At 32.3% G+C, this 25,132-nt stretch overlaps 2 protein-coding genes across 2 annotated transcripts; both read right to left on the reverse strand.

The window, feature by feature from the left end:
• Positions 1 to 14,802: 14,802 nt before the first annotated feature.
• On the reverse strand, positions 14,803 to 16,376 carry LOC137831202 (hydroxycinnamoyl-CoA:piscidic acid hydroxycinnamoyltransferase-like). Its single transcript, XM_068638780.1, has one exon. The coding sequence runs from the start codon at positions 16,332 to 16,334 to the stop codon at positions 14,985 to 14,987; it is 1,350 nt and encodes a 449-aa protein (XP_068494881.1). The 5' UTR covers positions 16,335 to 16,376; the 3' UTR covers positions 14,803 to 14,984.
• Positions 16,377 to 23,039: 6,663 nt separating this feature from the next.
• LOC137833428 (uncharacterized) lies at positions 23,040 to 24,155 on the reverse strand. The gene is made up of 6 exons (XM_068641780.1): positions 23,912 to 24,155; positions 23,700 to 23,836; positions 23,526 to 23,627; positions 23,376 to 23,441; positions 23,185 to 23,269; positions 23,040 to 23,092 (listed from the first exon to the last, which is right to left on the reverse strand). Exons 1-6 carry the CDS (start codon positions 24,153 to 24,155, stop codon positions 23,040 to 23,042), a joined length of 687 nt encoding a protein of 228 aa, XP_068497881.1.
• Positions 24,156 to 25,132: the final 977 nt, after the last annotated feature.

Raw genomic sequence — 25,132 nt, forward strand, 5'->3', positions numbered from 1 at the left:
AAAAAAAATCAACAAATAGAGTAAAAAACTCCAAAAAAAATAAATATCTTTGCACGTTGAATATGACAAATCTTTTCGTCAATCCTCTCATACACACTGAAATGATTAAACTTTTATCTCAAAAAACTGTTTTCTTAAATGATTGAAAAAAAAATGAAAATGTTAAAAATAGAAAGAAGAAATATGTGGAATTAGTAGGTGAAGTTATTTGTAAAATTATATTTTATTTATAGTTATTTTTATAAAAAAGTTAAAATAGACTTTTCACTATTAATTAGTATGGTGCACTACTTCTTCTGTAGAAAATCTCTTTGATATCCTTTGATGTAACACCACATGCACTTATCATTATTGGTACTGATCTAGTCAAGTATCCTCTGCATATGAGCATCTTGATTTTATCATAAACAACCATATGCTACATTTATTAGTTTTTCAACAAGATAGTAACTTCCTTTTTAATTTTTGTTGCACAGATCTTCAAAAGTGACAAAACATAACAATTATACACAAAATGCTACTATAATAATAATAAAAAAGTCAACAATGCTACTATAAAATGTATATATTGAGAAACTCATACAAAAAGAATCACATTATGAAGTAGTACACATGTTTATAAACCATAGTAACACCAAATAATATAAAAGATGTTTATTATCAATATATTTAATAAGATAAATAAATTGGTTGTTAAAATCTTGATAACTAATTAGATACTAATTTAAAAATTATTTAACAATAACAGAAACTAATTTAAAAATTAATTTTTTTTAATTATTATAATTTTTTTTTAGTTGACCTTATTTCTAAAGTGGCATATGTTTCATATATGATAACAATCCAGACAAATTTTACTTCACGACTTCACTTCACTTAATTTGTTGATAAAAAGAAAACTACATCACTTAATTAATGTGATATCTTTTTTTGTTAATGTCATATAACTTTCGTATAACGAAATTAACAAAATCGTAATGAAATACAATTTTTATTTTAAAATGTTCACATGATGTATGAGTACCATGAGTACAAGGAATAGTTGAAAAGTTAGGAGAAAATAAATAAAACGATTGAAGTGAGAGAAATCGTAAAAGAGGAATGGTGAGTACCCTAACTATTTTCAAAATGAGAAAAGACTATATAGTGTTGATTCTCGCTATAAGATATGGACTCATAAATTATTTAATTTTATTTTAGCTGGAATTTTTTTAAAACGTTTTTTTATCAAATATTAAATGATAACAAATTACAACTTAGTCTAAAATTAATTATTCATAAAGATAAGATAGATAACATTTTGTACTTGTATTGAACTAAAATTAGGTTAGAGATTAATATGTTAATTTATGTTTTAAATATAATAAATTAAAATAATATTCTATTTTATTTTTCTGCGCAAAATAATTTACAGGAAACATTGTCTAACTAGGTTTTCTTTTTCTAATTCTTACAATATTGTTTTCTACAAATTTATATTTACAAGAAAATCTTCAATAAATAATTTTTATTTTTTAATAACTTATCTGTAAAGTTTTATTTTAAAAAATGTTATATAATTCAGATAGACATAATTAAATTCACAAGTAATTACAATACCTTTTTGCAAATAATGTTAGAGTAAATACAACAATAATTCATTTTTAACACAATAAAAAAAAATCTTAGTAAAAAAATCTTTATTTTATTACTTTTGTTTAAACTTTAGGATAATTGGACATATCTTTAGTCTTGGTAGGTAAAACATTGATAACTAGATACTACTAATATAGAAACTATTTATCAATAATAGAAACTAATTTAGATATCAATAATTTGTTTAGTCTAAATTAATATATAATTTATTCAATATAATAATTAATTATTTTTTGTCTCTAAAATTGGTTTCTTATTTAATGATTTTCTAGTATAAATTTTAAAAAATGGTAAAACCTAAAAATATAAAATAAAATTGAAGTATTAAAATATCATATCACTACAAGAAAATCATGAAATAGAAATTAATTTTTAGAGACCAAAATAATTAGTTGTAATAGTAACTAAATTAGAGACCATTTTAGAAACTAAATAAAAAATTGGTTTCTAAATTAGTTTCTATTATTGTTAAATAGTTGCTAAATTGGTATTTAATTAGCAACCAAGGTCTTAATTTCCATTTATTTAGTTTCTAAATTTGGTTTCTAAAACCTTGGTTGCTAATTAGATAGTATATTCTTTTGAGTCTCTAATTATTTTGGTCTCTAAAAATTAAATTTCTGTTTCATGATTTTCTTGTACTGTATGAAGACTTATTTAAGTTTTATGTATGTTATTATTTTTTTGAGTCGAGTTTATATTTAAAAATATCATTCTATTGAGTGGTTAAAATATTTTTTTTTTGTTATAGTTGTAAGAATATTATGTGGCACCTCACGATTATTTATCTTATTAATTGATATCTTAGTCTCCAAGTTTTTCCTTATTTAGGATAGTATATTCTTGCCTTATTAATTTTCGGGTATTATTATTATTATTACTATTTTCGAAAATAGCAATCGTGTCAAACTTGGAAACATATCAATCTAATTAAAATTTTGAAGACCAAATCTAAAATCAAATCCTTAATATTCCGCTACTCACCTTATCGGGTTTACGAGTAACATATTTACGCGTTTCCTTTTATTTATCGAATTAAATATGGTAAATCTCTTGATACCGTAATTATGTTTTAAAAAAAATACTTATTTTGTTAAACTCTTAAAAAAATAATATTAAGTTTGACAAAATTTAAATTAAAATGTTTGCTTAAACTTAATAACAGGAGTCTCCCTTCTGTCCAATGATGATGGGTTATGTCTTGTTATTTGAGTCTAATTAAGCACCTTCACTTACTTGTGAGTACACTTAATTATTAAATATTCACATGACATTTGCCTAAAAACACAATTATTTCTATTCTGTCCAACGATGTTTGTTGCACTTGTGTTTTGCAAACTTAATATGTGCATAAGCTTAAATGTTCACTTCTGTCCAAAGATGATGTGTCACATTCTTATTGCACATACCTTACTTATAATTGTTCATTATGCTTAAATAATTGGTAATTAACCAAAGTGAAAGCTGATTGTTTAAGTAGAACCTAATCTAGTCTATTATTTTGATGTTATAATAGATTTTATCACAGCTTCATTATCATAATGGTTCTTACTTATGCCTGCTTTAGATTTAAGTTTCCCTATGTCACTCTAACTTTTTCCTTAGCCTAAGTATCTTAATTCGTCGTCTAACCAGCCCCTAATATGGGAATTGAGACCTTGACTGGTGAAAATCGTTCTTCTTGGAAAGATTCCTTGATGCTGACTCTTGGGATGCTGGATTTTGATCATGCACTAATTGAAGCTGCTCCTCTTGCCCTCACTGATAAGAGCACTCCTGAAGATAAGATGGCTTATGAGAAATGGCAAAGGAGTAACAAGATGTGTCTTATGCTTATCAAGAATTCCATCAGCTCAATCATCAGAGGAGGCATTCCTGATTCACATAACGCTAAGGCTTATCTAGCTTCTGTGGAGGAACAATTTCAAGGAACCTCTAAGGTGCATGCTAGTACTCTTATCTTGAAGTTGGTGACTACAAAATATGACGGGCGCACCAGCATTCGCGAGCACATCCTGATGATGAGCCACATGGCCCGTAAACTTAAGGGATTAGCCATGGAGATCAGTGAAGGTTTCCTAGTCCACTTCATTATGACTTCTCTTCCTTCTGTGTTTGAAGCCTTCAAAGTCAACTATAATACTCAGAAGGACAAATGGTCCATGAGTGAGTTGATTGCTATGACTGTTCAAGAAGAAGAGCGCTTGAAGCTGGAGAAACCAAATGTTGCTTACCTCGTGGCTGCTGAATCGAAGAAGCGGAAGGGCAAATTCCATAAAAAGGAATCTAATAAGGTCCCTAAAACTGATGCAAGTGCACCCTCCAGTTCTAACAAATCCACTAGCAAGTCCTACTGCAAGTTCTGCCGCAAGGTAGGACATAAGCAGTCTGAGTGTTCAAGCTTTAAGGAGTGGCTGGCTAAGAAAGGTAATCATCTAAATATGATAATTGAGTCCTTTAATTTAAATGTTCCAACTAATACTTTGTGGTTTGACTCTGGTTCTATGGTTCATGTGACCAATTCAATCCAGGGATTCCTTACAATCCGGAAGCTGGAAAGAAACCAAAGAACACTTAAGATGGGGAATGGATAAGAACTACTTGTCGAAGCTGTGGGAACCTTAGAATTACTTATGAAAACTAGAAAATGTATTAAACTTTATGATACCTTATATATTCCCGAGATTACTCGGAATCTTGTATTAGAACCAAAGTTAGACATTGATGGTTTTTATGTTTCCCATGGTCATGGCAAACTTACTATTTCTTTAAATTCTCAATTGTTTGGTACTGGTTTTCTGGATAACGGTCTCTATAAGTTAGAACTAGATGATAGCTTCTCCAAATCTATTTTATCATATAATATTAATGAGAAATTAACAAAGACCAAGAGAAAACGAGACTTAGAAACTTCATCCATATTGTGGCATCAACGTTTAGGCCACATTTCACGAGATCGCTTATCTCGACTTGTGAAGGATGAAGTCTTACCATCTCTCGATTTCACTGATTTTGGAACATGTGTCAAATGCCTCAAAGGCAAAATGACATCCACGACTAAGAAAGGTGCCACTAGGAGTTCAAAATTATTAGAACTTATTCATACTGACATTAGTGGCCCTTACGACATCGTTGGAATAACAGGACATAATTCATTTATCACTTTTATAGATGATTATTCTCGTTACATGTACTTCTATTTCATTAAGGAAAAATCTGAATCACTTACAACTTTTAAAGATTATAAAACTGAAGTTGAAAAACAACTTGATCTTCAAATAAAAGTTGTGCGATCAGATAGAGGAGGTGAATACTATGGTAGACATACTGATTTGGGACAAGCCCCTGGTTCATTTTATGAGTTTTGTAAAAGCCAGGGGATTGTGAACCAATACACCATGCCCGGTACTCCTCAACAAAACGGTGTTGCTGAAAGGAGAAACAAGACCCTAATGAACATGGTGCGTAGTATGTTAGCCAACTCCAATTTGCCCTTATTCCTCTGGACCGAGGCATTAAAAGCAGCAGTTCATATACTCAATAGAGTTCCTTCCAAATCTGTCCCTAAAACTCCTTATGAACTTTGGACTGGAAGGAAACCGAGTCTTAGATATATGAAAGTATGGGGCTGCCTTACTGAAGCTAAAGTTTATAACCCTTTCTTAAAGAAGCTTGACATGAAAACAGTAACTTGTCACTTCATCGGGTATCCCGATCACTCAAAGGGTTATAGATTTTATTGTCCTTCCCACGTCACCCGCATTGTAGAAACCAAACATGCTCATTTCCTATGGGAGCAGTGACAATCCTTACCTAGATTTACTAGAAGTACAAGAGGGGGGGGGGGGGGGGAGATCTACACCGACTACTAATTTGCCTTTGATCACTCCTCTTGTACCCACTCCGCGCGTCACTGCACCACCTACTCCACGCTCAGAACCTGATGCTACTCTGAATCCATCTGAGAATGAAGGCACCCTGAATGACAAACATCAGTACAATGCAGAACCCACTAATCAGCTCAGGAGGTCATCTAAAACTAAAACTGCTACTAATTTTGATGATTATGTAACCTACCTGACTGAAGCAGAAATGGATGTCGGAAGGTATACTGATCCTACCTCTTACAATGAAGCCATTACTAGTGATCAGTTTTCTGAATGGAATAATGCCATGCTCGATGAGCTTGACTCCATGACGCAAAACAATGTTTGGGATCTAGTAGAATTACCCGACGGAGTAAAACCCGTAGGATCTAAATGGGTGTTCAAAACCAAGCTAGATCAGAATGGAAACATTGAACGCTTCAAAACAAGATTGGTTGCAAAAGGGTTCACTCAGAAAGAGGGAATTGATTATCAAGAGACCTTTTCACCTGTCTCTCAAAAAGATTCCTTAAGGATCATAATGGCCCTCGTAGCTCACTTTGATCTAGAGCTACATCAGATGGACGTCAAAACCGCTTTCCTTAATGGCGACTTGTATGAAGACGTGTACATGCAACAACCAGAAGGTTTTAAACCTGAAGGTCAAGAACACTTAGTCTGCAAGCTGAAGAAATCCATTTACGGGCTGAAGCAAGCCTCACGACAGTGGTACATAAAGTTTGATGAAGTCATGAAGAAACAAGGTTTCCTTAAGAATCAAGTGGATCAATGCACCTACCTCAAGATGAGTGGGAGCAACTTTACTATACTTGTCCTTTACGTAGATGACATTCTATTGACAAGTAATAATATAGAGATGTTGCAAGAGTCAAAGCGCATACTTTCGCATAATTTTGACATGAAGGATCTCAGAGAGGCCGCTAATGTTATTGGCATCGAAATATACCAAGATAGAGCTAAGGGGATTTTGGGATTATCCCAAAGGGCCTACCTTGACCGTGTCCTCACTCGTTATAACATGCAACATTGCTCTCCTTCTGTGGCTCTAGTAATTAAGGGAGATGTTTTCGGTTCTTTTCAATGTCCGAAAACAGAGGCTGAAAAAGAGTAAATGGTGATGATACCTTATGCATCTGTAGTTGGAAGCATTATGTATGCTCAAGTCTGTACTCGTCCGGATATCGCGTACATTGCTGGAATGCTAGGTCGGTATCAATCTAATCCTGGTCCAGATCACTGGAAAGCAGCTAAGAAAGTACTTCGATATCTACAAGGCACAAAAGACTATAAGTTGACCTATAGGAGAAGTGACAGTTTAGAAGTGGTGGGTTATTCTGACTATGATTTTGCAAAATGCAAAGATGACAAGAAATCCACTTCTGGGTATATCTTTATATTAGCAAGCGGGCCTATCTCATGGAAGAGTCATAAGCAGCAATTAACAACAACCTCAATAATGATGGCAGAATATGTTGCAGTGTACAATGCAACTTGTCATGGAATGTTGTTGCGAAATCTTATCACTGGACTCAAAGTCATTAACTCCATTTCCAGGCCATTGAAGCTTTATTGTGATAACTCAGCTGCCATTAGTTTTTCGAACAATAACAGTTCGAGTGGCGCTGTATTATATCTTGATACAAAGTACTTGTTCGTACGTGAGCGAGTTGAGGAAAATAAGCTTTGTGTTGAGTATATTAATACTAAAAATATGCTTGCGGATCCGATGACTAAAGGTCTCCCACCTAAAGTATTCGAAGAACATGTTTCGAAGATGGGATTATCTAAAGACCTTATTTAGCATATTTGTACTTACTTATGTTTAATACAATTTCCTCATTTACCTTGATTTGTGTGTCCTTAAATATGTTTATGCATGCCTAAATATACATAGACACTAACTGTACAAATCAAAGTCTAAAGGGCTTACTTATCAATTGATCCTAAAATTTACTTAAGTTTTAAATTTGTATTGTAGTATGATTAATGGGGTCTTGAGTTGAATACGGATTCAAAGACTGTATTTTTCTGCTACAATTACAGTTTAGGACTAAAATGAGTATTAAAACCGGGCCAGACTTATCTAATGCTCATAATAAATAATCCTTTGGCCAAGTGGGAGAATGTAAGAATATTATGTGACACCTTACGATTATTTATCTTATTAATTGATCAATTATCATATTTATCCTATTATATTATTAGTAATTACTTGATGAACGTAATTACTCTTATCATAAATAATTAGGGTTTCCCCTTAGGTGTATTATAAATAGAGATTACTAGACAACTAAAGAGACACCCTCATATTCTAACATCACACGACCGAAACTCATTCCCTAAAGGGATTTTCGAGCCTCTCATCTCTTTGTCTCTCTACTCACATAATTTCATTCTAAGCGATACACCCTAAAGGGGAACCCGATCAAGATCATGTCTTCGTCCCTCAGCCATACGATCACGGGTCTACCAAGTATTATTTAATCATTATTCACGTTTCATTATATGATTGAGGAATCCTAATCCAACAATAGTATTTTACCATTTCATTTTATTGTTAGCGAGATCATATAATCATTACTTTTATCCTTTTATCTTTAATTTGTCAATTAATTTGTATCTTTTTTCTCTAATCTCCTCAAACTCATTAGTTAATTTTCTTTTCAATTTTTCTTGAAAAAAGGAAAGAACAATTGGTAAGTTGAAGAATAAAAGAAAACAATAATGATCATGTCGTCTTATTAAAGATAAATACAAATAACATAATATTTAAATAAAAAATTAAATACTTAATAATAATAATAAAAGTATAGTTAAAAATAATCAAATTTATAAGATATCTAAAATTGAATTAATTTAATATAAAAGTAAAAAATATAATAGTTAACAACATAAATATACCATTCATAATTTATTTTAGAATGTGTCCTTTCTTTTTTCTTAAAATTTACTAAAATAAAAAGTGTCTTTCTCATGTAATAATCTTCTTTCTCTAGAACATTACCTACAGTGAGGGGTACAATAAATTAATACAATAAATTAATAATAGAGTACTTTTGGGATGAGATGATAGTACAATAATTGGTGCCTCATTAATTCTTGTCACATCGGTCGGGACGTCGCATAGAGGTTTGTAGCTTTCTCTTTTATTTCTTTTTTTTTTCTATTGTTGTATAGTTCGTGGTTAAATTTTTGTAGCTTACTCTTTCTTTCCTAGTGTTGTATAGTGTGTAGGAAACTTCTACATGTGAGTTTGTTGGCAAATGTCAGCGTTTTGTCTTTTTATACACATATGAATTATTTAGTTAGAAAAACCTTGTTTTAAATTTCATATAAATTAAAAATAATATTAATTTATAATATATGAGTGTGTATAAATTCTAGGTTAGTTTTGTAAGATTAATTTATGTTTAAAGTTAATTTTTTAACATAATATTACAGTTCACGGTGTGTGTTTGAATTTTCACATCAACTAAAGATAATGACATTTCATATTATATAATAAGTAAAAATCTTTCCTTATGAGTTGATTTTGTAAGGTTGAGTTAGACTTGAAGTTCACTTTTTTTTCAATCCTAGTTTTAACTACCAACTTTAGAATCTAAATTAATTAATAATTAAAACCAAAATAACAATTAGATACTAATTTATAAATTAATTTATAAATTTTATTAATAATAAAATCTATTTTAATCAATATAATATTAATTATTTTACTCTCTAAAATTAATTTTTATTTAATAATTGTTTTTAGTGAATGCTCAAATAATCTAAAGAATTACGTGTTACAAATCTTAATTATTAATTTGATTGACAGAGAGAAATAATATAAAATAAACTTAAATATCTTAATTACATAAATATTAATTTTATTTTTTATTAATAAAATAATTTTCTAAATTTGTAGATATTTAGTAATTCTCGAGGATGAAGATATGAAACACATTAGAAAATACTGGACTTCATATTAATTATTTATGATAGCTTATAGATTTCTTTTAATGTTATTAAATATATATATACAAATAGTATATTTTAAACTTTTTTATATTATATACCTTTATAGGAATGTTTAAAATATTTTTATATTTAATATTTATTTATTTAATAAAAAATAATCATATTAATACTTAATCAATCGGATTTATCATAATTAAAACTCTATTATCTAAGAATAGCAAACATTATTATCCAAAAAATCGTTAGAAGAACTAAATATTAAATTTAAGAACTTTGTTAAGAAGTCTACATTGAATAAAAATTTGTAAGAGATAAAAAAAAAGTATAATTAAATTCTCCATATAAGTTAAGATAGTTTTTCTAACTTTATGTTTAGCTTATATAAATTAATTTTATCATAGAAGTCATACATTTATTACGAAATTGATGTATATATGGACAAAAAATTAGAAATTTACATGTAAGGTGGAACTTTGCACACGAATTCATATCCAACACCATATGAGGAAAAGCAAAATCAACCACACTTAATCAAACAACTAATAAACAATTTTATTTTTCAATATATTATTAATTTTAAAATAAATCATTCCATGAAAATCGTTAGGCTCCTATAAAATTACTAAAATCTTGTTCCAAAAATTTCTACTAATGCCCTTTATCGTTTTTCTGGTCCTTATATTATAAGAACCGAAATAAAAGTTTAACTTAATTTCTTTTTGTAAGAAGTTTGGATTTCTTTTTCATTCTTTTAAAAATAACCTGGTAATAAATACCTTTTAAATTTAATAAATAGTTAATTGAATGCATTAATATTTTAAACTCTTGAGAAATCAAACTTATCTTGTATAAAAATGTTTTTACACTATTTACGCGATGCTTAGTCAATTTTTAGAGGTAATTTTAGACAAAAATATTAATTTTGAAAAAAAATATTACTAGCTAACTAAATTAATGAGTTTTCTTAATTCGATTTTTTTTGTACACTGAGTTAAAATTAGTTGGTATTGAATATTTCGTTTTCGAATTAAATAATTAAAAAATAATAATTAAATTTTAATAATTTATTAGTATATATATATATATTATATTTTATATAGTTCATTAAATTTTAGTTGATTGTATTTTAGTTTATATATATAAATTGAATTCTATTAAATATTTTAGTCAATTATCTAAATATAATTGTAATAATTATTTTTTAATACAAATATTATTGAAAATAATGATTTATTATTAAAAATCTAGTACCAACTTTAGAATATAAGTTACTTGATAGCTAAAAAAATATTGGTAACTAATTATATACGAATTTAATGATTTTAATTAGGACACATATAATTGTAATTAGGACACATATAATTGGAAATAAACATGTGTTTCTAATTTGCAAAATTATTCTCACTCTTTTATTGTTTTATAACTTCTTCATATTATACATATCACACATTGTCCATAAAGTTTGCTAATGAAGCTTAAAATTTCAAGAATTAATCATCATCTTCTTCTCTTCTTTCTCAAGTTTTTATTCTTCAAAGCCACCACTTGTTGGTCCTCTTTAGGGGAGTACTCCTTGAGTTGTCTTTGCCTTCTCCTAAAATGTTACCTAACAAAATTAATCAAAGTCTCACAAAATCAACAAACCAAGAGGTATTCCACTTCAAAAGTTCAAGAAATAAAGCAAAGAAAAGCTAATTTGGAAAGCAAACTAAAAAGATTATATATGAGACAAAACTTCAAAGATTAGTAAAAACTTTATGACAATCAAGAAATTAAAGCTAAGAAAAAAAAAGCACTTATAACATAATCTAAGGAAATGCATTAGAATGGATTAAAAAAAACAAAATAAGACTAAGAATGAAAATGTGTGTATTTATTTTCTTATTTTTCTTTTAGGCCAAATTAGGTCAAACTTCCATATCTTGTTCTTTTGGCCGAATTATGTCAAATACAAATGCTATAGTCCAATGTCATTTTCAAAATACTCCAAGTCTAAATGCAAAGGTGTAGTGATGAAATTGTTCAATGATCCAATATGTTATTCCATTTGGCTTTTTCTTTTGTTCCAGATTTTCTTTTGTTGTTTGAGTTAGGAGTAGGTGCCTTTTTCTCTTGTTTTGATCTGTCAAATTTCAAAAACACCAAAGCATAAGTAGTCACACTACACAAATCTTTAACATGTATCTCAATTGAATTCAAAACATGAAATGGAAACAAGTAATAGCCTGATAGAACCCTATACGAATAAAGTGAGATTTTGAACTTAAAACAAAAACATAATGGAAACCTGAGTGTAAAGAGATTACCAATGATCCAATAGTAATCAAAAACTAAAAAATTACAACAGAAAAGACCTCAAACCTTAAAGCATACGTGAGTCTAAAACCAATGATCTAATAGTAATAAAAAACTAAAAAATTACAACAGAAAAGACCTCAGACCTCAAAGCATAAAGCAATAATTATCAAAAATTCAAAATGAAAATTCAAAAAGCATAACTAGTAGAATTTATGACAAGATAGGACTAAACATGATTCATTACAAGAAAATCTCCGAGTCCCTTGAGTGACCAAAGAAACTTTAACCACTACATCAGACAAATTCTTTTGTTATCTTATTCTTTTTATTATACTTATTATCATTATTATTAACATTATTAATATTATTAATGTTAATATTATTAATTTTATTAATATTATAAATATTATAAATATTATTAATAATATCAATATTATTAATAATATCAATATTATTTAATATTACTAATATTATTTAATATTACTAATATTATTTAATATTACTAATATTATTTAATATTACTAATATTATTCATATTACTAATATTATAAATTTTATATATATTATAAATATTAATAATATATTTAGTTATTTTTTAAATAAATTTGAAATAAGTTACATACAAATTTTATCCGTATGTAACAGTTTTTTTTAATTTACATTACATACGGATAACACTTTTTTATTTTTTAATTAAATTTGAAATAAATTACATATAGTTGCAATTTTTTTAATTAAATTTTTAATATATTACATACAAATATAATCCGTATTTAACATTTTTTTTTATTTTTTAATTAAATTTGAAATAAATTACATACGTATTATATCCGTATGTAATAATTTCTGCTTTTTGAATTAAATTTTAAATATCTTACGTATGAATTATATCCGTATGTAATAATTTCTATTTTTTGAATTAAATTTTAAATATCTTACTACGGATTAGAATTCGTATGTAACATTGATTTTACATACAAATTTTTATCCGTATCTGATAATCTGTATGTAATTCCAGATTTTCTTGTAGTGATTATAGACAAACATAAATATCTTAAAATCAAAATGACACAAATATAAACATGTTTAATCAAATAAAATTGAAAAAAGACTCATGAAAAATCAAAACACACACAAATACCACCATTTAAGTACTTAGAAGCACATACATGAATGTTCAAGAACTAAAGCATTTAAATTAACAAAAGATACAAAACCACAATCTAATCACTGAAACAACTTCAAAACAAGTGGGCATGTAAAAATTAACGAAGACAACATGACAATGAAAGAAGACACTAGAAGAAAAAGAACTAGTTATCCAATTTAAACCATGGTTATAAAAACCATATGATAGCCTCCTTCTTCTTTCATTGTTTGTGTTTTGATTTTTTTTTTATGGAGATGATCGTTTGTATGGTGCGGAATGAGTAAAAGAATAAGATAGTATTTAGTTTAGAGAGGTCGAATTAGGGAGAGGTCTTGGTCTTCTTGGTGGCCGTATAACCTGCGGTGCCTCTTTTTCTACTCTTCGAGTCTTAGTGTTCTCGGTTACCTTTGTTTTGAATTCTCTAAGTTCTTCTAGCTACATGCACTTCGCACCCCATTGTCTCAGTTCGTCCATGTTACCGGCCGATTTCTTACATGGGCTGTCAGAGAAAGGTTTTGGCTTGAGGGCTGTCACGAGATGGTGGAGTGCTACTTCCGGACTCAAGTCCCAGATACTGATAGCTACCTTGCCAAATATTTCCATGAATGATTAGAGCGTTTTGGATCTCTCTTGTCGAATGTTAACGAGGGAAAGGGAAGTTAGGTGATGAGGCCTGCTTGTGGCTGGGCTAAAATTTTTGATACTAGGGTATCCAAGTAGTCAATCGTAAGGGGTGGCAAACGAGTGAACCAATTCAAAACAACTCCCTTCAACGAGGTAAGGAAGACACGACATAGTAGGGCGTCATTAGCCGTGTAAAGGCTGATTTGAGTAACATAGGCGTCGACGTGTTCGTTTGGGTCGCCACTACCGTCATATTTATCAATCGTCGGACTCTTTCAGGTGTATGGTAGCTACCTCCATTATTGCTTCGGTGAATGGATGTCAGTGTGACGACAATCCTATGGCTCCGTCAAAAGCTGTGTGTGCCTTGTGATGGAGGTGCGAACTTTCTCTTCTTCCATTTGTGTCAGCATCTTGTTTTCGGAGTGTCTGTGATTTTTCAAGTCCTCTTGGGCTGTCGGTGTGTGCCCGAGTTCCAGCCTCTTCATTGTTTCGTTCTCGACCTTCAGGGCATCTCTCTCCTCCACGTTCTTCCATTTCATGTTTTCGAGTTCTCTCTTCATGTCCAACATCATAACTACGAATCTATTAACAGTCCTTCCTCGTTTTGTTTGTCGTTTCCCATCATGCTTCGTGCGGTTACCAGTTTCTTGATAGGTTTTTCTTCCGGTCCCACGGTGGGTGCTAAAATGTTCTTACAATTTCCAAGATCGGATATCCCCTATCAAGCTACCTTCGTCTTCTCTCAATTCCAGTTGTTCTCCTTGTAAGTCCATGAGGGTGAGGTACGCGCAAAAATATTCTCACGCTGAAGTTGAGATATAATGTATTTAATTGTTGAATTCAGAATTTAAACAATCATTATTTTTTATCTTGAGATCTCTCCTATTTATACTTTCTGTTATGTTACAAGGAATAACGCATATCCAATGATCCTTTAATTAAGTTTTATTTCTCTTAATTAAGAATAATCTATTTAACCTATAATTTGACGTGGAAGTTGTTTTATCGAGATTCCGTGACGCTGCCAATGGTGGTCTGTTTTCGGCCACGTAGGACAATCTAAGCACAATTTATTGAGATGCGTGAAATGTTTTCAAATTTTCCTATTTATTTAATAATCAAGTAATATTACACTAATTTAGTAAAACAAAAAAGTAGTCTTAATCCAACATATTACTAAAATTTATATTTGACTAATAACATGAATTAACACGTAAAGTGTAGTAAATTTTCACATAAATAAAGTTTCTTTTGATACTCTAACCATAAAAAAACAGTGATTTAAGAAGCAGTTTTTGAAACAAAATATGAGACTTAAAATCTATAAAGATGAACTGGAAAAGAACGAAAAGTAAAATGAAGCAGACAGAAAACATATTACGTAAAGAACATGGCAATGCCAAAGCTTCTCATGAGTTGAGTCACTTTCATATGGTCTCATAGAAGAATTTCTTGAAAAGTTCCAAATGTTCTTCTTGGAAGGTCATGGAAATAACAATGGATCCATCACCATGTGGACTTAGAATAATCACTGCTCTATCTTGTGCAAACACATATGCCAACCCAAAATTCACAGGCTTTCCCCATCCAAAATCTGCTTCATACAATGGCATGCTCATCCAGCTTGTGATATGAAGATTTGGGTTCCCTGCAAAAGGGACATTCCTACGCTCTCCTTCTCCCATGAACAAACGCCTTATGCAATCTAACTGCTCCTCACCCAACACATTCTTCAGCTGTGACCTTATGTACTCATTAGTAAGCTTTTCAATCGCTTCTCTTACTTTTTGTGCAGCATAGCTCAAAGGCTTTGACACAATCTCTCCAACATAGCATTTGGGTGTCACTGTTGCTGCCAAAGCATTCCCATAGTAGTTCTTAGGAAGAGGAGGAATTACTCTGCTGCGGATATCAGCATTGAAACGAACTACGGTTGGTTGCTTCTCTTCAAGTTCACGAGCCTTGGATGCAGATCTCCATATATGACCAGCAAGAGCTTCAAATCTGCTATAAGCTCTAACCCCTTCTTGCAAGGGTTGTTCATTGGCCTCCTTCTTCAGCTTCTCCACTTGTTGTCGCGTTAGTTTCAGTAACACAGCTCTTGTCTTCTTCTTCTGCTCAGCATTGATGTCAGAGCTTCCTAGTTTAAGCGGTAGAGGCTTCAACTCGGGGTGATCAAAGCATGGTGATGGTGATGTTGACGAGTGTTGGTGTTTGAGTACTGTTCTATCAAGATATGGCAATTCATGTGGCTCCAGTGTCTCTCCACGACCCAGTTTTGCCCATGAATTGATGAATTGAATGCTACCTAGCCCATCAGACAAAACGTGACACACAGCAAGTCCAATGACAAAGCCATTACCACCAGGGAGTCTTGTGGATTGCACAAGCATCAAAGGAATCTCCTCCACGGGTTGAGTGTAATCAATCTTTGGAACAAGCTCAGCGACAACACCAGGTGAAAAGTCTCCATAATCAGCCATTGATTTTGTGGTTTCAGCTTCAATAAATGTGACTCCCTTGGCATTGCAATCCAGCTGAATTCGAGCATCTTCTGCTAAGCTCAACCTTCCAGCAACTGGATAGTAGTGCACTAAAATCTCACCAAGTGACTTCCTCAACCTCTCATTGGTGTCATGGTTGTGTTTTGCTTGGTATACATAGAAGGTGGGTGTGTGACCTGAACGCACAACTTGGTCACTATCTGCTAACCATAAATGACCTTTGGGAGTTTCTTCACAAGGAAGAACACGGTAAGAAGCAACAATGGTTACCATCTCTATGCTGTTGTGAAATTCGATGTACTTCTTGCTTATTATATATATATATATATAACATGGAGAGGGAGAGAGGGAGAGAACTTCATTACGTTTCTAGAGCAGCTGCCAATTAATTGAATGGCTCACATTGCCACACGTTTGAACTCTCTTCGATGCAAAAATTTCATAGATAGAAAGAAAATAAATGCGAGGAATAAAGAAGAATAAATGTCAGGAAAGTACAGCTGGTAAAAAAATAAAGGAAACATATTTGTTACCAAATTTAAATATAAATAGTTATAGTTAAAATATTGTTAGTTAATTATATACTAATTTAAAAATTACTTAATTAATTAGTTTTTTTTAAAGTCTTAAGATTATAATATTTTAAATAGTTTAAATTAAGAAATAATTTTTTTTTAAAAATAATATCATTTAAATAAAAATGATTTGTTCAAATATATATATATATATATATAATTTTTTTAAAATAAATTATTTTAAAAATTATAACTATATAAAAATTTACGTATATAATTAAGTTTATGTAATGATATTGCTTTATTTCATTTAATATTTATCAAAGATCTTATTTAACAAATATTTCAAAATTTAATAATTAACTTGTTAACTTAACTTAGAAACTATGAATTTACAACTTATAATTAGTTTTAGGGAATCGATATTTTGACACCCAATTAAGTGTTGCGCCAGATTACGCCTGCTGATGTGGATTAAAATATAATAAAGTATTATGTGGGGCCAGTATTGTTGAGGTGGCAAAATTTTAAAATTTAGGGTTTTGTAGTAAAAAATTAGGTTTTAGAAAGGCAAAATCAACCCCATTTTCTCAGTGCGATTTGGAGTGGTAGCGATTCTCATTCCGATTCCGGTGAAGTCTACGATCAGCACGATTTGTAGTGCGATATCGGTACCGCATTACATTGGAATTCGTTTTTAGCCCCATTTTCTCAGTGCGATTTGGAGTGCGATTTGGAGTGGTAGCGATTCTCATTCCGATTCCGGTGAAGTCTACGATCAACACGATTTGTAGTGCGATATCGGTACCGCATTACATTGGATTTCGTTTTTGTTTGGATATTTCTGAAATTGCGATTCTGATTCTGGTAACGTGTGCGATTATGATTCCGGTAACGTCTGCGATTCTGATTCCGGTGAGCTCTTTGATTTGGCATCTATTTTCATATAATTTTTCGTCAAGTTTTCATTGGTTTCGTTTTGATTTTTTAGGACTTAGCGTTTTTCGATTTCGTTTATTTGTTGGATGTTGGGGTTTTGGAGTGTTGGACACTGGGGTTTATTGGTGTTTTGATTTTCTATATGTTGAATGACCTTTGTATTGGTTTGGATTTGACTTTTTAGGGTTTCCTAGCAATTGGTGAAAGAGGGAACTGCAGTGTTGGTTAACTCGTATGGGAGAGAGGGTTTTCCTTACAAATCCCGGGAGGTTAAGACTTTGGTCATAAAGGCGTTGGTGTCTGAAGCTGCAGCTGCATCTCAAGCCAATGAGTTCTTGTTGGCTAACCAGGCTTGCTTCCAAAACATAATCCTATCCTAACTTAATATTTAAAATATATGCTTCTGTATTTTTGCTTCTTTTTGTTAACTTAACTTAACATATAGCTTCTTCCATGTACAGTTTATGCAGCATGTGATGCACCTATAGAGACTGGAATTCGTCAAAACATGTTCCTGGTAATGTACACTAGTTAGTTTGTCTGTTGGTTTATTTCTACATTTTAATTCTATTAATAGTAATTAATTGTCATCCTTGTCTGTTTGGTTCCAATATGTGGTTCTGTAACAGATAGTTATTGTATTATATTGGATCCGACCAAAGATGAAGAAGAGGTTAGTAGAATCAATTTTGGTTAAAATGTTATTTTATTTTCATCTAATTTCTTGGAAGTTTAGTTAGCTGAGTAAATTTGGTCTACATTTGACTCATTTGCATTCTACATTCGTTGTGAATTTTTTTTTGAAAATATCATTAAACCTTTGTTTCCCCAATTTAGTTATTGGTGTCTTGAAAAGCCTTACGTCATTGATGTTACAAGCCTTCCTGTTAGAGTGAAGATTCCACCATGTACCTTCTAAATTAGTTTTAAATTATTCTGTTCTTTGGTTCTTAAATTGTAAATGTGTTGAAATAGTTATTTAGTTTTAAAATTTGCAACTATGTTGAAATTGCTATTTGGTTCCTAAATTTGCAATGGATGGGTGTGTGAGACACTAATGTAACAAACAACTATAGGGCAGTATTCTTTTATGTTAGTTATTGATGAAATTGTGGGACAATATTGTTTTATGTTCTCTCTAAATCCCTTTGTAGTTGCTAATGATGTGGCGCCAGGTGGTGATGGAAAAGGCTTGGTTAAATGAAAATCTGATTGCTCCCATTTGTAAGTTTATGTTGCCCATTTCAAATGAAAAAACTTATTTATTAATAGAAATGCACATATATTTAAGAATTGAGGTATTAATAGAACTGCACAACAATTCATGTTGCTCTAAATTAACTGAATGTTCTATTATTGAAGCATAAGCATACTGATGTTATAAGAGTGTATGTTGGTTTCGTTCTCAACAGGAAACATTCACAAAATTGTTTGAGGATATAATGTCAATTAGCGGATGTTCAGATGAGGAGGTTCTTACGATTGATCGTCATCCTGAGGGTCAAGCTAAGGTTTGTTTGAAATGATGTTTTTTGTTTTTAAGTAGACATGACAATTACATTTATTTATCTTTAATTTTAATTATTATACTGTATTTGTATTTGATTTTGATATACAGGTGTTTAGGCATAATTGCAGGTCAAAGCGTTTGGCTGTTGTGAACATGGTTATAACTTTGGAACAAAAGAGTATTATACAGTCCACCCCATTTGGATGGCTTTTGTTTGTTCGTGAGGACATCAAATTGAGTCGTGGACTTTTAAGTAAGTTATGTAGTTCTTGGGTGGAGAGGAAGCAATGTTTTTCAATTCAGTATCAATTTGTGTCGTTTAGTTTGGTAGATGTGTGTTTAGGTGTAGGTCTTAGAGTAGGTGGTAGAAAAATTGATTTAAGGAAAAGTAGTATTATATCTCACATAAGAAGTTTTTTTGAAGAAGGTCATGTAACTGTGGAAATGATATATTCTGTTATTTTGAAACTTGGGAATGATATTTCCTCAGAGGACTTTTGTAAGTTGTATGTCTTGTTAGGTTTGTCGGAGTTTATTCTCCCTACTAGATTGGGTTTAGTTCATGATGGGTTGTTTAACCTAGTTGATGATTTAGACAAACTTGATATGTATAATTGGGGGAGTTTAGTGTATGAGATTTTGGTTGATAGTTTGTGTTCAACTTCAAAATGGATTACGCGGGGAAATATGTCGTATATCCATGTGGATGGTTGCGTTTACCTCTTGCAGGTAAAATGAAACATTTTTGTTATTGGTAAATGTTTGTAATAATTGTGCATTTGTGTTGACCTTTTAATAAATTCCTTTTTTGTATTCATTGTTCAGATATGGACGATGGAACATTTGTTCTCTTATAAGCGTCAAGTACCTACTAGTGGGAATAAATATCCCCGTATCATGCATTGGATGAATTTTAGAGTTGGTGACCATGAACTTGAACGTGGTCTGCGTAAGAATAAGGTATTTTTTTTTTTGTAATTTGTATTACCTTAATGTTGTTTTGAATGTAGATAATTATTTTTGGAATTATATATGTCAACAAACAGGTTGTTGTTGAGTTATGTGCTTCCAATGAAGAAGTTTGCAGTAAATTTGTTGAAGAAGCTTTTGACCAAATTGGGTGTCGAATTACGAAGAAGAAACCAACAAAGGATGAAGTCCGTGCAATGAGGGTGAAAGTTCTTCAACTAATGCGAAAATCTGAGGAGCAGGAATTATTAATCACAAGTATGGAGAAAGAGGTTAATGACATAGTTGAGTTAATTGCAAGCAGAAATTGTCTTTGTCGTGATACTTAGTCAGAAGTAGTTGAAGTTGAACCTCTTGCAATGGATTGCACATACTTGAAAAAGGCAGAAAGCAGTCATGAAGATGTAGATGAAGTAGAACCAAATGAAGAATTTAACAGTCATGAAGATGTACATGAAGATAAACAATTACATGTAGATGAAGTCCAACCTAATGAAGAAGTCAACATGTTTCCTAAAATGAACGTTGAACCGAGGAAACGTTTCAAGAGTGCTGTTTTGAAAACACCTTGGACCACATATTCAAGGAGGAAGCCAAAAAAACCCAAAAAATGATGCTTCATTAATGGATATGTTTTTAGGTGCTTTTTGTTTTTAAGTTAGTGGATGTATGCTTTGCTGACATTGTTGAAACCATTGTAATTTGTAGTATTGCACCAATAATTTTGTTGAGGAGTAATTATTGTGGAAACTCTGAATGTGTAAGTGGATTAATTTTGTTATTCATTAACAGTATTGTTATTCATTAATTTTGTAGTATTGTTTTTATTAATGAACTTTGTTCTGAATGTTGAGAAACCCAATGAGGTAGTCTTTCACCAATGAATTGCCTGAACCTCCAATGAGGTCCCTGGACTCCCATCTCATCCCTATTTGCAGATGAAAAATCCAAAACTAATGACCCAGTTGCAGGATTAAATTACTGTGCAAAAACTACAACATAGGTCCCCAGTTAAAATAAAAGGGGTCCCCACTTACATCAAAACACCAGAATTTGAGGTAGACCAATGAATGGCCTGAACCTCCAATGAGGTCCCTGGACTCCCATATCAACCCTCTTTGCATCCAAAAAATCCAAAACTAATCACCCAGTTGCAGGATTAAGTGACTGTGCAAAGACTACAACATAGGTGCCCAGTTAAAATAAAATGGGTCCCCACTTAGATAAATACACCAGAATTTGAGGTAGACTTTCACCAATGAATGGCCTGAACCTCCAATGAGGTCCCTGGACTCCCATATCAACCCTCTTTGCATCCAAAAAATCCAAAACTAATCACCCAGTTGCAGGATTAAGTGACTGTGCAAAAACTACAACATAGGTGCCCGGTTAAAATAAAAGGGGTCCCCACTTAGATAAATACACCAGAATTTGAGGTAGACTTTCACCAATGAATGGCCTGAACCTCCAATGAGGTCCCTGGACTCCCATCTCAACCCTCTTTGCAGCCAAAAAATCCAAAACTAATCACCCAGTTGCAGGATTAAGTGACTGTGCAAAAACTACAACATAGGTGCCCAGTTAAAATAAAATGGATCCCCACTTAGATAAATACACCAGAATTTGAGGTAGAATTTCACCAATGAATGGCCTGAACCTCCAATGAGGTCCCTGGACTCCCATCTCAACCCTCTTTGCATCCAAAAAATCCAAAACTAATGACCCGGTTGCAGGATTAAGTGACTGTGCAAAAACTACATCATAGGTCCCCAATTAAAATAAAATGGGTCCCCACTTAGATAAATACACCAGAATTTGAGGTAGACTTTCACCAATGAATGGCCTGAACCTCCAATGAGGTCCCTGGACTCCCATATCAACCCTCTTTGCATCCAAAAAATCCAAAACTAATCACCCAGTTGCAGGATTAAGTGACTGTGCAAAAACTACAACATAGGTCCCCGGTTAAAATAAAAGGGGTCCTCACTTAGATAAATACACCAGAATTTGAGGTAGACTTTCACCAATGAATGGCCTGAACCTCCAATGAGGTCTCTGGACTCCCATCTCAACCCTCTTCGCAGCCAAAAAATCCAAAACTAATCACCCAGTTGCAGGATTAAGTGACTGTGCAAAAACTACAACATAGGTGCCCAGTTAAAATAAAATGGATCCCCACTTAGATAAATAAACCAGAATTTGAGGTAGACTTTCACCAATGAATGGTCTGAACCTCCAATGAGGTCCCTGGACTCCCATCTCAACCCTCTTTGCATCCAAAAAATCCAAAACTAATGACCCGGTTGCAGGATTAAGTGACTGTGCAAAAACTACATCATAGGTCCCCAATTAAAATAAAATGGGTCCCCACTTAGATAAATACACCAGAATTTGAGGTAGACTTTCACCAATGAATGGCCTGAACCTCCAATGAGGTCCCTGGACTCCCATCTCAACCCTCTTTGCATCCAAAAAATCCAAAACTAATGACCCGGTTGCAGGATTAAGTGACTGTGCAAAAACTACATCATAGGTCCCCAATTAAAATAAAATGGGTCCCCACTTAGATAAATACACCAGAATTTGAGGTAGACTTTCACCAATGAATGGCCTGAACCTCCAATGAGGTCCCTGGACTCCCATATCAACCCTCTTTGCATCCAAAAAATCCAAAACTAATCACCCAGTTGCAGGATTAAGTGACTGTGCAAAAACTACAACATAGGTCCCCGGTTAAAATAAAAGGGGTCCCCACTTAGATAAATACACCAGAATTTGAGGTAGACTTTCACCAATGAATGGCCTGAACCTCCAATGAGGTCCCTGGACTCCCATCTCGACCCTCTTTGCAGCCAAAAAATCCAAAACTAATCACCCAGTTGCAGGATTAAGTGACTGTTCAAAAACTACAACATAGGTGCCCAGTTAAAATAAATGGGGTCCCCACTTACATAAAAACAGCAAAAAAACTGAGATGTTAATAATTGTCATTTAACATTATTTGACGTCACATACAAGTTCGAACTACATAATATTCAAGATTGTCTAATTCCTTATTTTTTTGATGGCCTTGAATAATAACTCCATCTTTTCTGCATCTGAAAATTGATGAGGAAGGCAAATGTTAGACAATATACATTGGCAACTTTCATTATAGTTTTTAAAGTGTTGTTCATTTCTTGTATTGTACCTAGAGTCGTGGGTGGAAGTCTTACTACTGGATGACAAGCACGAACTAAGTCGTTAGTGGGTGGACATATGTCAGAATTGAAAACCTACATGAATGACAATTTAATTTCAAGCATGTAATGTAATGTAAAGAAGACGATTATTATTTTAACCTGCATAGTTGTATTACATTTATGTTGTTTGACTACATACCTTGACAATGTTGTTAAGAGTGATATTAAGGTAGAAGTTCCTTCGATTTGGAGTGAAAATGCCCACCTAAAAAACACACAAAAATACTTGTATGAATGACATGACATATGGAATTGTAAAAGAAAAGTTTGTTTTTCACCAGGTTAATACATTCTTTAAGACTAAGACAGAGCCAACTTCAATTAGAGAACCAAATTCTTCATTCTTTAAAACCTTCCCATGAACACTTGCACTTGCAGTCCCCGTCGGATCCTGTAAAGCAAGAAATTTAATATACAACTTCTTTTGCAAAATGTAAGAAAGACTACATAATAGGTATATTACCTTAATTGTTATTAACATGTCTCCTAGACCATTGTGCTTGCATGATTTGATTAGACAACTTAAGAGTGGGAAAACATCTAATTCTTTCAAACTTCCCAGGAATGATCTCTGTTTAGAACCACGTCCTTCAATTTCTCCTTCACAATAAAATGAAAACATCATTAGACATAAACTTTTGTTGTTCCATTCTAAAAAACGTGATTGAGTATTACCTTGGAATTGAAGGAATTTTTCTGCCCATTTCCATTGGTTGGATGTAAAATCACGATCATAAGTTTGTTGACCTATACGGTTTATAAATTCTTGAGGGTTTACTGGCTGCTCAGAGTTCCGATTAAGAATCATGGCTTGCACATTACCAGCTGGTCCCGAAATGACATTGGTAGTAGAGTTGCAACGTCGTACATAACTACCAATGTCATTGTCGTCGATATCAAGCCCTTCCCATGACTCCATTTGGAATGGATGTATAGTTCAACAAATTCATCCTATCGCATGCCCTATATATAGATGAACGTTGGGCACATGTTATTGAAGGAAGGAAAAGGGACGAAAATGGAAGAATTTGTTTTTTTAAATATTTTTTAAGGTGAGGTGCAGTTTAGGTGTGGTGCGGTTTAGGTGAGGTGCCATATAAAGATGAATGTTTGGCACATGTTCACGTTTCAAGCAAGGAAAAGGGATTTCTGTGAAAAAGTAAATGTATTGTCTAATTAATAACCCTTAATAACATATCATAAATGCAACAATAATTTGTTTTTTTAAATATTTTTTAAGATGAGGTGCAGTTTAGGTGTGGTACAGTTTAAGTGAGTGCCATATAAAGATGGACTTTGGGCAGATGTTCACGTTTCAAGCAAGGAAAAAGCAAATGTCTTGTCTAATAATAACTTAGCATAAATGCAACAATAATTTTATTTAAAATATATTTTAAAGTGAGGTGCAGTACGGTACTCTTCTTAAAATGGCAATAAATGCTAATTTGCCATGAATGTTACGTGCAAGGATAGTTTTGCTCCAACTTTAACTTTAGTTTTTTGCAGGTGGGGTTCATTCCTCAATGCCACAAATGCTGATTTTTCCATTCACACATTAAAGAGAAAGTGTGTGCCCTTCCTCAAAGTCCAACACCCCGTCCAGCACCACGTCCAGCATCCCCTCCAGCACTGTCAGCATTCATTGATAGCAACAGTTCTTCTTCATTCTACTTCCTTGCATTAACTACAAATTCAAGAGCAGATAACGTCCAGCACTGTCAGCATTCATTGATAGCAACAGTTCTTCTTCATTGTTCTTCACTGCATTAACTACAAATTCAAGAGCAGATAACGTCCAACACTGTCAGCATTCATTGATAACAACAGTTCTTCTTCATTGTTCTTCATTGCATTAAATACAAATTCAAGAGCAGTTAACGTCCACCACGGTCAGCA

The sequence above is a fragment of the Phaseolus vulgaris genome, chromosome 6 (assembly GCF_000499845.2).
Source record: "Phaseolus vulgaris cultivar G19833 chromosome 6, P. vulgaris v2.0, whole genome shotgun sequence".
Lineage (NCBI taxonomy): Eukaryota > Viridiplantae > Streptophyta > Magnoliopsida > Fabales > Fabaceae > Phaseolus > Phaseolus vulgaris.